The sequence below is a fragment of the Phycomyces blakesleeanus genome (assembly GCF_001638985.1).
Source record: "Phycomyces blakesleeanus NRRL 1555(-) unplaced genomic scaffold PHYBLscaffold_31, whole genome shotgun sequence".
Taxonomy (NCBI): Eukaryota; Fungi; Mucoromycota; class Mucoromycetes; order Mucorales; family Phycomycetaceae; genus Phycomyces; species Phycomyces blakesleeanus.
In genome coordinates this window covers 532,203-547,023 of record NW_017265188.1, presented here as the reverse complement: position 1 = coordinate 547,023, position 14,821 = coordinate 532,203, and the positions used below count along the sequence as shown (strand labels likewise).

The 14,821-nt window shown below is 32.8% G+C and overlaps 5 protein-coding genes across 5 annotated transcripts; 2 read left to right on the top strand and 3 right to left on the bottom strand.

Annotated features, from left to right (window-relative positions):
* Nucleotides 1-58: 58 nt before the first annotated feature.
* PHYBLDRAFT_174616 (fungal-specific transcription factor) lies at nucleotides 59-3,816 on the top strand (the record flags this gene model as incomplete). The annotated part of the gene is made up of 6 exons (XM_018437292.1): nucleotides 59-647; nucleotides 1,153-1,323; nucleotides 1,714-1,743; nucleotides 1,794-2,379; nucleotides 2,524-3,084; nucleotides 3,292-3,816. Coding segments are annotated over 6 exons (2,462 nt in total), but the record flags the coding sequence as incomplete, so codon positions are not given.
* A 568-nt stretch (nucleotides 3,817-4,384) lies between these two features.
* On the bottom strand, nucleotides 4,385-6,037 carry PHYBLDRAFT_189155 (hypothetical protein; the record flags this gene model as incomplete). The annotated part of the gene is made up of 5 exons (XM_018439613.1): nucleotides 4,385-4,499; nucleotides 4,575-4,890; nucleotides 5,096-5,295; nucleotides 5,383-5,573; nucleotides 5,846-6,037. The coding sequence occupies 5 exons, from the start codon at nucleotides 6,035-6,037 to the stop codon at nucleotides 4,385-4,387; spliced, it is 1,014 nt and encodes a 337-aa protein (XP_018285274.1).
* Nucleotides 6,038-6,367: 330 nt separating this feature from the next.
* Nucleotides 6,368-8,432, bottom strand: PHYBLDRAFT_67365 (hypothetical protein; the record flags this gene model as incomplete). The annotated part of the gene is made up of 7 exons (XM_018441786.1): nucleotides 6,368-6,405; nucleotides 6,468-6,507; nucleotides 7,337-7,426; nucleotides 7,476-7,601; nucleotides 7,860-7,877; nucleotides 8,359-8,395; nucleotides 8,422-8,432. The coding sequence occupies 7 exons, from the start codon at nucleotides 8,430-8,432 to the stop codon at nucleotides 6,368-6,370; spliced, it is 360 nt and encodes a 119-aa protein (XP_018285273.1).
* A 503-nt stretch (nucleotides 8,433-8,935) lies between these two features.
* Nucleotides 8,936-10,621, bottom strand: PHYBLDRAFT_67364 (Homeodomain-like DNA binding domain-containing transcription factor; the record flags this gene model as incomplete). Its single annotated transcript, XM_018441785.1, has 4 exons — nucleotides 8,936-9,025; nucleotides 9,116-10,016; nucleotides 10,262-10,268; nucleotides 10,588-10,621. The coding sequence occupies 4 exons, from the start codon at nucleotides 10,619-10,621 to the stop codon at nucleotides 8,936-8,938; spliced, it is 1,032 nt and encodes a 343-aa protein (XP_018285272.1).
* A 531-nt stretch (nucleotides 10,622-11,152) lies between these two features.
* PHYBLDRAFT_151839 (hypothetical protein) lies at nucleotides 11,153-11,521 on the top strand (the record flags this gene model as incomplete). The annotated part of the gene is made up of 1 exon (XM_018432759.1): nucleotides 11,153-11,521. One exon carries the CDS (start codon nucleotides 11,153-11,155, stop codon nucleotides 11,519-11,521), a length of 369 nt encoding a protein of 122 aa, XP_018285271.1.
* Between the last annotated feature and the right edge of the window lie 3,300 nt (nucleotides 11,522-14,821).

Genomic DNA, 14,821 nt, shown 5'->3' with positions numbered 1-14,821 from the left:
ACCTTGCCCGTAGTAACCAAATCAACTCATCCAATCATATCAATCACTGTCGATCCAGCCTTGCAGACACAAGTAAATGGAATTTCCGCCGTCAACTCTGATTATAATTGTACTTCAGACCAAACTCGGCATGCACTGGCTTGCGACGAATCAATACAAAGAAGACAGTCGATCAAGAGTATTGATAGTAGTAGTAACTGTCTACAAAATGCATCACAATCACAATCACATACACTACCACCACCAATAACAACGACAGCAGCATTATTATCATCATCAACAACAGCATCGTCAACAGCTGCAGGACCAACGTCTGCAGCAGCAACAGTAACAGGAGCAGGGGCACCATCAGTGGCAGCATCGGTAACATCGGTAACATCAGGACCACCAGGGGGTCCACAGACACCACACACGGCAACTACAGTATCTCAGTTGATGTCACCACCAGCATCTTCATTCTCACTTCAAGAAAGTGTTAGAGAGAGAAAATTGCCGCCGGTCGATGTTGTAGAGCATTTGGCCCAAATGTTCTACACCCACATCTATTCGTCCTTGCCTATATTTGATCGCAACAAGCTGTTTCATGATATACGCGAACAAACCTGCCCAGAATTTCTTGTCTTATGTCTTTGTGCCATTGGAGCAAGGTAAATAACAACAATATAAAAAAGAGGATATATTCTGTACATTCGATAAATAGAAGCAAAAAAAACGATCAATCAATGGACACAATGGATCAATCAATATCTACAATACCAACACCAACACCAACACCAACATTATCAGCGACATTTCTATCACCCATTTTCAACATACAATAAATATGGGTAGATATATATATACATATATAAGAGAGAAATGATTATTAGCAACAACCAAAAACAAGAGAAAAAAAGCAACCTTCTTTCTTTTTTGAAACACTTATCTTTGTGTGCTGCAGAAACAAAATCTAAAAAGGAAGGAAGGAAAGATAGAAGGAAAGATAAATGAACTCTCTCTCTTTCTCTCTCTTTTTTTTTTATTATTATTATTTTTTCTCCCTTTCTATTATATGTTATATATATATCTCTTCTTCTTCTTCTTTTTTTTTGCTTTGTGTTGTTACTGCTATTATTATCATCATTTGGTGGTGGTACAACATGAATATTATAGATTTTCTGATCGAAGCGACATTAAAGAAAACCCTCCATGGCATGCAGGTGAAAAGTACGCTTCCAAAGCACGAGAACATTTGATAAATGCGATCGATACCCCAAATCTCGCAAATGTCCAAGCCCTGTTGTTGCTGGGGTTGTATGAATATGGTTGTGCGCGTGGACCAAGGTCAGTTTTTTTTTTATTATTTTATTTTATATTCGTTTATATAAACTACTATGTTGCCATAGTAACAGATTATATAAAACAACAATAGTAGTCTAGTAATTTATTCAATTATCCGTCTATTCGTTTATTACTATAACGATAATGATAGTTGTTATACTATGATTACCAAAAAAAAAAGTAGTATTCCTCTATTCCTCTTTTTAATATATTTATGATAATGGCAATTACAATAATAGAAATATTAATAATGCTTATATACTTTATCTCTTAATAATTTATATATATATTTTAAAAAAAAATAACAACAAAAAATAATAATAAATTTTGCCATATATGTATATCAATTTACATTACATTGTATTTATCGATCCTAAATATTCAAATTCACAGAAGCTGGATGTATTGTGGAATGGCAATAAGGTAATAAATAATACAATAATACAATAATCGTAGTAACAATTGTTTATCAGAATGGCACTTGAGCTGGGTCTCAACAAGGAGAGCGAGGCAGACGATGTGGGCGAGACCTTGAGTATGGAAAGCTGGACAGAACAAGAGCTGCGCCGTCGAGTGTTCTGGTCAGTTTTCTTGACCGACAAGTTCACGAGCGCTGCGACTGGTCGACCGTCCGCACTGCAGATTGAGGATTGCGACTGTCTGTTGCCGAGCAACGAGGAAGACTGGTCGTACGGCTACTTTTACACCGAGTCGCTCGACAAGTCTCGAGTGGCTCATTTTAATGTCCAGGAACTGAGGGACAGTCACCTGCTCGGTGTGTCTGCGGCCGGCGGTCGCTGTCGACCCAAACAGGAGCAGAGTCCGTTCGCTCATTTCTTGCGTCTGGTTGCCCTGTTGAGCAAAGTGACGACGCTGATCAACCGCTGTCGGGACAGCAAAAACACCTTGCCGCCCTATCATCCCAACTCAGAGTTTGGAATAGTCGAGAAGCAGATCATTGCCTGGGAGGAGGCACTACCCCAAGCGATGAAGAACACACCTGAGAACATCAGCCGACAGACCACCAGTCCTGTAATTGATGAGACGCTGTTTGTAGTAGTAAGTTGGCGTTTTTGTGTGATGTTGTGATCCAAAAAAAAAAGAGTCAAAATGTCGATTATTGTTATAATAGCAATCTAAAATGTAATATGCATTCATTTATTCATTTATTAACTTTTTATACTTCTTTATTTATATAAAAAGACTCATGTCTTGCACAATGTCATGATCATTTTGTTGCACCGTCCATCGCTTGTACTCGCCGATTCACTTGCTTCAGAACTTGTTCAGCCCGATCTACGCTCGTTTTTGAATGCAAGCATAGAGCGATGTCTGCGTGCTGTAGACAATGTGACCGAAGTCATCAAGATAATCCGAGGATCCATTAAATTGATGCCACCATTCTTGTCCTATTTGACTTATACGGCTGCCACAATCGTGGTCAACAACATATTCTCTAGAAAGCCCGAGGATTCCAAAAAGGCAAGAGCTGCGCTTGGTGAACATTTCAGGATTCTGCAGACTATGCGATCGTACTGGGCCATGTCTGACAAACTATTCTTTATGATCCGTGATCTGTACGCCATGCATAACAATACTGTTAGCCAAAAGCTTACAATGTCCAATCACAACAATAATCACAATAACAGCAATAATGCATCTAGTCGTGGAACCAGTCGTGAGCAATCAGCAGAGTGGTCATCGTCAATCTATGAAAGCAGTTTAACAGCACCAGCATCATTTTCTGATAATGTACAGCAACAAGTACAACAACAACAGCACCAGCATCAACACCAACAGCAGCAACAACAGCATAACCATGGTCATCACCAGCAGCAGCAGCAGCAGCAGCAACAACAACAACAACAACAACAACTTCGACTTCAACAGCAGCAGCAACAGCGCCAACAACAACTTCAACAGCAGCACCAGCACATCCAACAGTTGCATCAACAACAATTTCAACAACAGATTGGGATGCAACAGCAGATACAACAGCAATTGCATCAACATCAGCACCAGCACCAGCAACTACAGCAGCTCGGTCAAGTGCACCATCAAGCATCCCAATCCGACAACGATCGTGTTCTTTCTCAGCCATCTCCTGCCTTACCACCTCTCCAGGGTGTTTTCCAAAACAATCTTACCTATGCACGCAAGATGTCTTTGGCTGACATCACGTCATCCACAGGAGACGGTGCCTCATGCACGAACTGGGCTATGCCAATAACTCCAATGAACCATCACAATAGTAATAGCGATACTGGTAATGGTAATGCTAGTAATAGCAATACCAATAGCAATGGTAGAGATGCAGATCCTCTTGGAAATATGATGCAATCGATGGATACCGGGCAACCGCCTGAGAACTATCTAGATCCGTTTTTGAAGCAGAACATCGCAGACACATCATCGGGATGGTGGCCTGACATGTTTTCATATCAGCAAGATTCTGAAGAGGTTCCAAATGGTTACAAGAATCACGGATATGTTTAAATATTTGAGATATCGTTATTATTTTATTTTATTATATTTTATTTTATTTTATTCCTACCATTACATTTTATTTTATTCTTTACTTCTTTTTGTTGTTGCTGTTATTCCCATTGCCTCTTTCCATTGCCTTTACCCTTGCCCTTGCCCTTGCCCTTGCCCTTGCCCTTGCTATTGTTGACTCTTACTTTTACTGTCATTATTATTATTATTATTGCTGCTATAAATTATCAATTATCTTGCTTTATTATATAAAATAAAGAAGAACAAAAAAAAAAGATATACAGTCAAAGCTCGATTTAGTAATATTTGATTTAGTAATAATCGCGATTTAGTAATATTTTTTTCAGCACTTTTATTCGCAGTCACATAGAGCAAATCTGCAATATTGCTAAAAAACATATGCGGAGTAAGAAAAAATCCATTTGATTTAGTAATAGTAATACAATTTGGCTTCTCCCAAAAGTATTACTAAATCGAGCTTTGACTGTATAGTATTATTATTATTATTATTATCATTATCATTAAAGAATATATATGTATGTACAAATATGTGTATTTATTTATTTATTTAATCCTCATCCTGGGACAAGTTTTTGCCTTGGAAGTCCTGCTTACACATGGGGCATTTTCGATTGAGTTTTAGCCACTGCTGTACACAATCCTTGTGAAAATGATGAGAGCACCTTAATTAACAATAGTGTTAATGAAATGTAGATGATCATCAATTGATTAAGTAAAAAAAAAAAGATGATAGATACCATAGTTTGCAGATCAGGTCATTGTCTTCATAGTCTGCTAGACAGACGGCACAGAGTGCTTCTCCTTCTTGCTGTTGCTGCTGGCTAAATGTGATGGTGTCATAGACAACTTCGGTATCTTGAATCTGTTTGCGCTGTCCGAAACCCAATCTAGAAAACCAGCGGCGTCTTTTGTCGATTGACTTTTCGGCCTGGTGTGTGTCGGAGCCGTCTTCGGATGTTCTGTAACGCAGGGTAATCATGTCCTGAATCTCGGTGTCGGTGGCACCCTGATTAAGTCCGTCAATACCGTAGAGATGTAATAGGCGCATTACATCTAAGATAATCGCATAAAAAAAAACAAAAATTATTGTAAATTAGTCTTGCTTTCTCTCTCTCTCTCTCTCTTTTTTTGGGGAGGAGGAGGTATTGGAGATTATCGAACATCAATAGATTTTATTTTCTTTCTTTAGATTTCAATCTTTTGGTATTGTACATATATGTGCATGTATATATATATAAAAAAGTATTGTATAACTTACGTAACACACTAGGCAGACAGAAAATAGCCGAGATGCAAAGAAGTGTGGGTATGAGAACAATAAGATAACCAAATATGGTCCAGACAAGAATTGTATAGTAAAGACGAGGGGCATCCGTAGAGCAATTGTCTGATGTGAATAAAAAGTAGTTTCCTACAATAAACCACAGAATTGAAAACAAATCAAGCAGATATTTTGCTCTGTTTTATATATACATATATACATATAAAAGAGTTGGTTAAATAAAATAAAATAATATAAAATAAAAAGAATTGTATTTTACAGACCTGTCAGCCCAATCTTTGGAAACATGCTCACTGTTTTCTACTTGTGTATTTAATGCACTCTTTATACGCTGGCGAACATCAAAAGGCCAGACCACACCAGCTCGTACAACGAACACAATGAGGAAAAGGTCTAGAGGTTTGTCGCAGGTTTCATGTTGTCCGACAATGAGCACAACCACACTCACGACAATCTATATATGTATATATGTATATACGTATATACGTACATACGTATTTAAAGTAAAAGAAAGAAAGAAAGAAAGAAAGAAAGGAGTAGGGTAATTAGAGATTGGCTAATGAAATGAGACATTGAGACAATAAAGTGATTGCTTGCCTCAATGATTGTGATTGTGATGGATAGAATGAGTAGATATTGGTTTATTCGAGAGACTCTTTGCCAGACACCGAGTATATGGGATAACCAAAATATCCGGACTATATGAGGTTCAGGTCTCCCAGATACCGCAGACACTGAAGCAGAGGTAGAGGTAGAGGTCGAAATTGAAGTCGAAATAGAGGTTGTCGTAGAGGTAGAGGTAGTCGCTGTGGCAGGAACGGGAACAGTCAGAGAAATAGGAGTAGGAGTAATGGCAGGAACAGGGACAGGGACAGGGGCAGGGACAGGGGCAGGAGTTGTGAGTGAGGTTGACTCCATTATTATTATTATTAAGTATTAAGTATTAAGTAATAGTGCCTGTAGTGTGTGTAATTTTTTTAAGATAAAATAAAAATAAAATAAAAAGTATTTTATATAATTGAATTGAATTGAATTGAATTGAATTGAATTGAATTGATTTGATTTGATTTGATTTGATTTGATATCCTTTTCCTGTTCCTTCTTTTTTAGGAAAGAGTATAATAGAATAGAATAGGATAGAGAAATCACAGTATAGAGTAATTTAGAATTACAGTGATGATTTCAGAGAGAAAGAGGAAGAATACCTGGACTGTCCATATTCTTTACTTTCATGTTTAATTTTGAGACTCAAAAAAGCTGCTTATATGTTTTGAATATGAAAACATCTATATAAAATATACATATAAAGAGAGAGATAAAATATTATGCACTAGCACGTACCACTCACTTTCTGAGTCTGTATATCCAACCTTTGATAATCTCTCTGTCTATGTTTTACAATATAATTTATTTAAATGTGCGCATAAGAACCATAGATAATCGCAACTTTTGTCCAAAATAGTACAAGAAACAAATTCATTCTTTTTTTTTAAAAAAAAAAACACAGAATAATAATAAGTATAGTGGTAGTGGCGATCTTGAAGTGAAATTAGACAGGCTGCACATGCTGTAAATAACAATTCAGGCTATAGATTGTGTATATTGAATGTTTGATGACCTGTCTTTTTTAAAATATATATATATATCTGTCATTACTGATTGATTATTAATATGCTTATATATCTGTATGTCCTAGTGTATAATACAATGCGTATATGTATATGTATATGAATGTGCTTGTGCTTGTGCTTGTGCTAGTGTACTTTGGTTAGATTTGTATTGTCTGGTGGGTTCCATGTGGATATAGTGCTTCTGTGAAATATTTTTTTTTAAAATATACATTTATTTTCTGACTTTTGTATTGCTTTTTCTTTTTCTTGGTGTGCGTGAGTTGCATGTGTATTGTGTGTAACTTGCGTTGGTCGTACTATTGGGCAATAATGAAAGAAATAAAGATGTTGATCAATGCAATTATACAAAAAAAAAAAATAAGAGAATGCTTAATTGTAGTTTAAACAAGATTTTTTAAAAAAAAATCCCTCGATCTTGGACACGGACATTCCCCAAAACATGGCCAGGTTTCCATAACCTTTCTTTCATTTATCTCTCTGTTGTTCTAGTCTTTAAATGATACTAATAATAAACCATAGAGCTTTTATCATTATCATTATTATTTTCCTTGCACGGAATGGAAATATGTTTATACTATACATTTACCACGTTTGGCACAAACCAACCCAGCCTAAGAACGACAAGAACGACAAAACCAACAAGGTGCAAGAGTACTCTACACTTATCTAGCATTGACTTTGTGTGTGTAGTGTGTATTAAGGCTAAGCTTTATAATGTCACACACCGAGACACTTCTTTTAACGACTTTGCCATTTCTGGTTGCCATAGCGACATGCAACCCATGATCTGGATTAGTTGCACTTGAGTTTGCATATCTGGCCAAAATAAAGAAGGCTAGAATGATACAAGACTTGTAAAACAGATATCCAAAAGAGACATAAAATCATATTCGCACACTTGTCTATCAAAAGTATTGTATAAAATATGGTTGTCGTGCACAGACTACAACGTCTAAATTTGCTATAGAAATTGACTTGTAACCTTGGATATAATGGCCCCGTGGTCTTAAGTATGTATGTGTGTGTGGCACGGACTAAAAAAAAAAAAAATTTTGTGTAAGGTTTGTCTTTTTGTCTTTATCCTCTGACCCTGTCCTTTTGGTGCTTACATTTCTCAGTTTCCCTCCCTTTTTATTATTATTTTATTATTATTATTATTATTATTATTATTATTATCGTTCCCCCCAAAAATAAAATAAAATAAAAATAAAGGTGGAAACAGAAACACGGAATACACCTCCTCCAACTACCCCTTCTTATTTTCTTTTCTTTTCTTTTATGATCATTTCTTAATTCATTCATTCGTTCATTTGAACAATAGCAACATCTGGACCGCCTAAAAGCTTAGTATAATTTTTGTTTTATTTTTTGTTATTTTTAACTCCATAAAAAAGAAATTTATTATTATTATGAGAGGAGGTAGTCAAATAACATTTTTCTTTTTTTAATTCCTTCATTCTTTTGACTATCTCCTTTTTTCCTTCTCCCCCCAAAGAAAAAAAAGAATAGTCTATAATGATATTCACCATTATTATCATATTACTTTTTTGCTTAACTTTACTTTCTTATATGTCTATTGCTCCCTAGTAACATTGTAGCACAATTTACATTATAGTCATTCCAGACAAGACAAATACTATATACACTATGTACATTATGTACATTATGTACATTATGTACATTACAAAGACTACATTAGAGTATGCAATAGGCACTTTACATTTATACTTTTATTTATTATTATTTTTATTATTCTCACGCACAAAAAATAATAATAATAACAATACAACAAGAGATTATTATTTTTATTTTGACAGTCAAATAAATCTTTATACGTGGGCCGATATTCAAACAACAACAAATCAAGATATACTGCTTGTATTTGTAGTCTTACTTTTTATTTATTTATTTATTTATTTTCTTAATAATAATAATTTTTTGGGTTCTAGTCTTTTGAATAAACAAGTAACCATAGTAATAAAGTAATAAAGTAATAAAGTAATAACAAAATTAATTGATTAATTAATAAATAAATAAATAAATAAATAAATAAATAGTAGTAAGAGTAAGAAAAGTAAGAAAAGTAAGAAAAAAAATAAAAATAAAAAAAAACAAAAAAAATAAAGAAATAAAATCAATATATTGATACATTTAATTGAATTGAATTGAATTGAATTGAATTGATTTATGTAGTCAATGTGCTTAATGCTTCTTTTAGTCTGCGTTCTTGTACTTTTGCTCTGCTTTGTTTGGCACGTCTGTTTTGGAACCAAACCTATTTAATAATCAATCAAAAAAAAAAAGATTAAACAAGTGTATATTATATTATATTATATTATATTATATTATATTATAATGTTCTTACTTGGACTTCTCGTTTGGTCATTTCCAAGTCCCGAGCTAGTCTTTCGCGAACATCAGAACTTGGTGTATCGGTAACATTGAATACATCAACAAGACCTGCGTATTGTTGTTCCGAGATTCTCTTTCGCTTGGCCTTGGCGATTGCGGTCACGATATAGCCTCCTTCGAAATGGCGGATACCAGTGGTTGTGTTATTCCAGAGGTAGTCTGTTCCCTCGATGTTCTGGGTCTCGATATCAGTGACATCAAAGTCATAATAGACGGTCTCTTGGTTTTTTCCTTGGCCTTGGCCTTGGCCTTGGCCTTGGCCTTGGTTTTGGGTTTGGGTTTGGGTCTGGTCATTATCATTATTATTGTTGTTGTTGTTGTTGTTGTTGTTGTTGTTTTGGTTTGGAGGTGGCATATAGGCAGGCACGCTTAGTCGGTAGCTTTGTCTTCTTTGGTTTTTGACTCGGACTGTAGGAGCAGTGATAGGGTTGTTTCGGGTTCGGTTTCTATTGCTTCTGGTAGCACTAGCAGCACTAGTATTGGCAGTAGAAGCAGCGGCAGGAGTGGTGGTGGTAGTAGTGGTAGTGGTAGTGGTAGTGGTGTTGATGATATTTGAAATGGAAATAGAAGTAGAGGTAGATGTAGTAGACATGTTGGTCGAGTGTGCATTGGAGTCACTGCTGCTTCTGCTGCTGCTGCTGTCGGTGTTGCTGTTGCTGCTAGTGCTAATGCTAATGCTGCTACCACCAATACTGCCTTCATCGCTACTGCTAAAACTATTGTTTCTATTCGTAGTCGTGATTGGGTCGACTGGTTCTTGGTTCAACAAGGCAGATATAGCCAGAGAGCCTCTTCTATTCGGGGTTGGAGTACTGCAGCGAACCATCTTGGATTTGTGGATTTTTGAGGGCTTTTTTTAAAAAAAAAAAAAGAAATAAAATAAATTATTATTATTTAATCAATCAACCAATCGATTTAATAATTGAATTGAATTATTTTATTTTATATTGTATTATATATATATATATATATGTAAATAATATAAATAATATAAAAGAAATAAAGAGGTGTGTGTGTGTGTGTGGAAATAAGAGAGAAAGGTAAAATAAAATAAAATAAAAAATTGACAGTTAAAAGATGATAATTCTCTTTTACCTTTTGGATTTCTTTATAATAATTAATTAATTAATTAATTATATATTATATTATAAAAAAAATTAAAATTATATTAGAATGAGAGAGATAAGCATGAAACTCATGGATGAGATTCAATATTCTTCTCAGCTAAAAGGGTTCAAGCATGAATTATTATTATTTAAGAAAATTGTTGAATTCATTAGAGAGAAACCTGGCTAATTACAATATTGATAATAAGAGCAGTGCTAATGGTAATGGTAATGTTAATGTTAATGTTAATGTTAATGTTAATGTTAATGTTAATATTAACCAGCTAATTATCTGGTTATTTAATTTAATTTAAAATACTAATAATACAGAGAGGTCGATTAATATTTGACATTTGATTTATTAATTGATTGGTAATGTCTTGGTATTTTTTTTTGTTGTTGTTGTTGTATTAACAAAATGACCAATATGTTATATACATATATGAGATGCTGATAACATCATTATGTCTTCATTTAAAGAAATTCATAGGTATCAAGTATCAATTCAACGAGTAAGAAACGTTGATAGTGAAATGTAATATAAATGGTATATGTTGTATGGTGCTTGTGTAGAGATGATTTGTGTGTGAGAGAGTAAATGAATATATATATATAAATAAAAAGAGTAGTATTTGTATGACCAATCATTATCATTATTATTTCTACTGCTCTCACTGTGTATTATGAAACAAAAGAAATGTGTATATGAATAATATAAATAATATAAAATAGCATTGATGATTATTAAATGATGACGTTTTGGTTTTTTAATATGTATTTCAACAAGACTTTCTTGTGTCTAGTCTTCATTGTCACTTGTCTTTTATTACAGTTTTGTATTGTCCTTCAATTTCTGTTTCTCTTTCTCTATTGATTTGTAAAACATGTCAAGTGATATCGAAAGCCTACAGAACAATACTAATAATAATGAAACTGCTATTGTGATAGCCGAAGAAGACCATCAAAATCAACCCAATAATCAATACAGACGATACCAAAATGAAGAAAAAGAAAAGCAGAAAAGAAGACACACGTTTTTTGTATTGTTGATCATTGCGTGTATTATGTGTGTCATTCTCAGCTTCTACGCGTCTACTACTCCTTCTTCTAGTGGCCAGCCTTGTACAAACTACATAATCTGGATACCCAACTGCAATCAAAAAGAACAGGCCCAACCACAACCACAAGAAGAGCAAGAGTATTATATACAATCAATACAAATGGAACAGCAATACGACAATATCATCAATTAATTTTGTTTTGTTTCATTTTGTACGTCTTTTTTTTTCTTCTTTTTATTGCTTAAAATAAAATAAATATTTAAATATATAAAATAATCGATCAAATAAGATCAAGTTAAAACCAACATTGCAAAAATAAATAAAATCAATTTTGATTTATATTAATTTTTGCTTATGGACCTCTTTTTTTTCTCATTTCGACTATTTTATATATAAAAATATTTTTCTATTATCATCATCATTATCATCTACTAAATATACAATTTTTAATCAAAAATCAAAAATCGAAATAAAGAGATCAAAGAAATATGAAAATAAAACACACAGGTGAATATGAAAAAAGAAGGGAAAGAAACAGGCTCTCATCATCATTAACAAGATTATTATTATTATTATAATAATAATAATAATTTGTTTCAAATCCTCACAGGATAACGTCACTGGGTATAGTTCAGATAGGCCTTTTGTAGAGAGTACGTCTGTTTCTTTCTTTCAAAATTATTCTCATATTCACAAGGGTTATATTTTAACACATATACATCTTTATATAATAATGATAATAATAATGATAAAGAAGAAGAAGAAATAAAAAAAAAGAATTCAAAAGAAAACTAAAGGAAAGGGGTATACGCAACGCAACAGTCACCTTTTGGATGATGACATAAAGGATTTAATTTCATCTGTGACTATCTTTTGCTTTTATTTTTTATATTGTATTGTATTCAATTTATTTATACGTCTTTATATGTCTATCTTTATGTCTATCTGTCTATCAACCTGTGTTTCTTCACAGATCAAAAAGAACAAATAAAAATGTTTATTTTCTATTTTGAATCTATTGACTAAAAATATAAAAAAAAAAAATTAAAGCAAAAGTAAAGTAAAGTAAAATAGAGGATGATCATTGATGTGCATGTTTATAAAGAAGTACTAGTAATAGTAATAGATATATGACATTTAATTCTAATTAGTCACCATGGCAACAGTATCTATGTAATTTGAATTTTGACATATATATATATATATCTATCTATCATTTGTCTTTTTAGAGAAGGAAAAGAGAATATAATTTTATATTAAAAAAATGTGTTTTGTTCTCTTTATTACTCAATATGTTTCAATGTGCCTTAATGTGTCTCAGTAGTGTTTAAGTGTGTGTAGTGTGTGTAGTGTGTATAGTGTGTGTTGTGTGTGTAGCGTGTGTGTAGTGTAAGAGATCATTATTTATTTACTTTATACTTTATATAAATGTTCTTTTTTTAACATTTTGCATAAGTTTTCTCATTGAATCTCATTCTCCGTCTGTGTCTATTTTGTTTTACTTTCACTTCTTTCAGCTCTTTAGTTCTATGGCTGTCTGGCTGTCTGGCTTCCTGGCTGTCTATTTTCACCTTCAAATGTCACTCCTTCTACCCCCCAAAAAAAATATTTATATAGATTTTTTTTCTCCCTCCCTTTTTCGTCCTTTCTATTTCTTTTTATTCTTTTTATTCTTTTTGGATTGTACGTGTACGACATAAAACGCAGGATTAAAAACGTAAAAGACAAATCTGTTACTTAACCCTTTTTTTTTTATTTTTTTATTTTACTCTATTTTCCTCCTTTTTTTTTTTTGGCTACTTTCCCTCCACCCCCCCCCTCTCTTTTATTTTATTTTTTAAATAAATAAATAAAACATAATATTAACATATATCTTAAATCAAAAGCAGTAGTACAAATCTCTCTTATCTGCTTCCAACCGTCAAATTACCAACTATTCCTATTTATTTATTGAGAGTAAAATTGGTCAAATACTCTTTTATATATATTATTGACATATATAGTATATATTCACACTTTTATACATATTTGCACATCTATCTGAGGCTAGTGTATGATATCTAAATAGCAGAAAGTAGTAACAAATTTGGTTGTTTCTTAATAACAAGTGTTGTATACATACATACATATAGACATCTATATGTGTATGTGTATGTATATGTATGTACATATGTATATGGTGTGTGTATTGCATCAAAGTTGAAGTTGAATTGAATTGAATTGAATTGAATTGAGTTAACCGTATTTATAGGCCAAGACAAGACAAATAGAGTAAAAATAATAAAAATGTAGATTTTCAATAAAATACAAAGATTGCCATAATGGCTTGTGCCCACAAGACATGCAACTTCAACACCATAAAACAGACACGACATTGTTATTATATATACCAAATACTATATACTATATATATATATCTATATATCTATCTACAATATGCGATATTTTTATTTTTATTTTATATCATTACATAGCTTCTTACAGTGGGTGTTCATCGGCCTTGTTTTAATCACGAGAACATATAGCTTTTCTCCCTTTCTCTCTTTCTATCGATTTTTATATGGGTCATGCCTTTGAATACAATACATATATATATATAAAAAATATGTTTTATTTTAATTTTAAATTTTAATTTTTTTTTGATATAAAAACCAAGTGAATTTATTTATTTTTCTAATTTACCTTGGTTGAATTTTCACAAACATTCTAGTCGCCTACTTCTTTTAAACCAACCAACATCTTCATTCCCCAAATATATACACATATATATATATATATATACAACCTACAACCTACATACACAGGCACACTTCATACAAGCTGTACACTTTATACATACATATATTCACAGACACACAAGCACACGGACACACAAGCACAGACACACAGGCACAGGCACAGACACAGGCACAGGCACCCGCCCATTATTACTTACTGCCTGTTTTTATTTTTATTATTATTTTTTAAAATAATAATAATAACAACAACAACAATATTATTATTACTTGCTTTTTCATTCATTCTTTTTTTTTTCTCTCTTTCTCCCTTTCTTCTCTTTCTTTCCTTTTTCTTTTTCTTTTCCTTCCTTCTCCCTCTCTCTCTCTATCTTGCTTATTTTTATTATATAAATTGTATATTATTTTACTTGACCACCCCATCTATTTATTTTATTTATATATATATATATATAAAATTGTATATATAAAATTGTATAAACGCAGAAATACAGAAAGATGTCTACACATTTCTATCCTGTCACAAATATCGATTGGAATATCACAAACGATCAGGTAAGCAACAATGCACAATAATTGTACACGATCAATCTAACCCGCGATATCCTATTTTTTTCTTTTATTTATTTCGCAAATACACACTACACACTCACTCACGCACGCACGCACGCGCACAAAAAAAATATTAGCATTCAAACACCATGCCAAACTTTACACAAAATGTACGTACAGTTACACACACAGAATAATAATCATA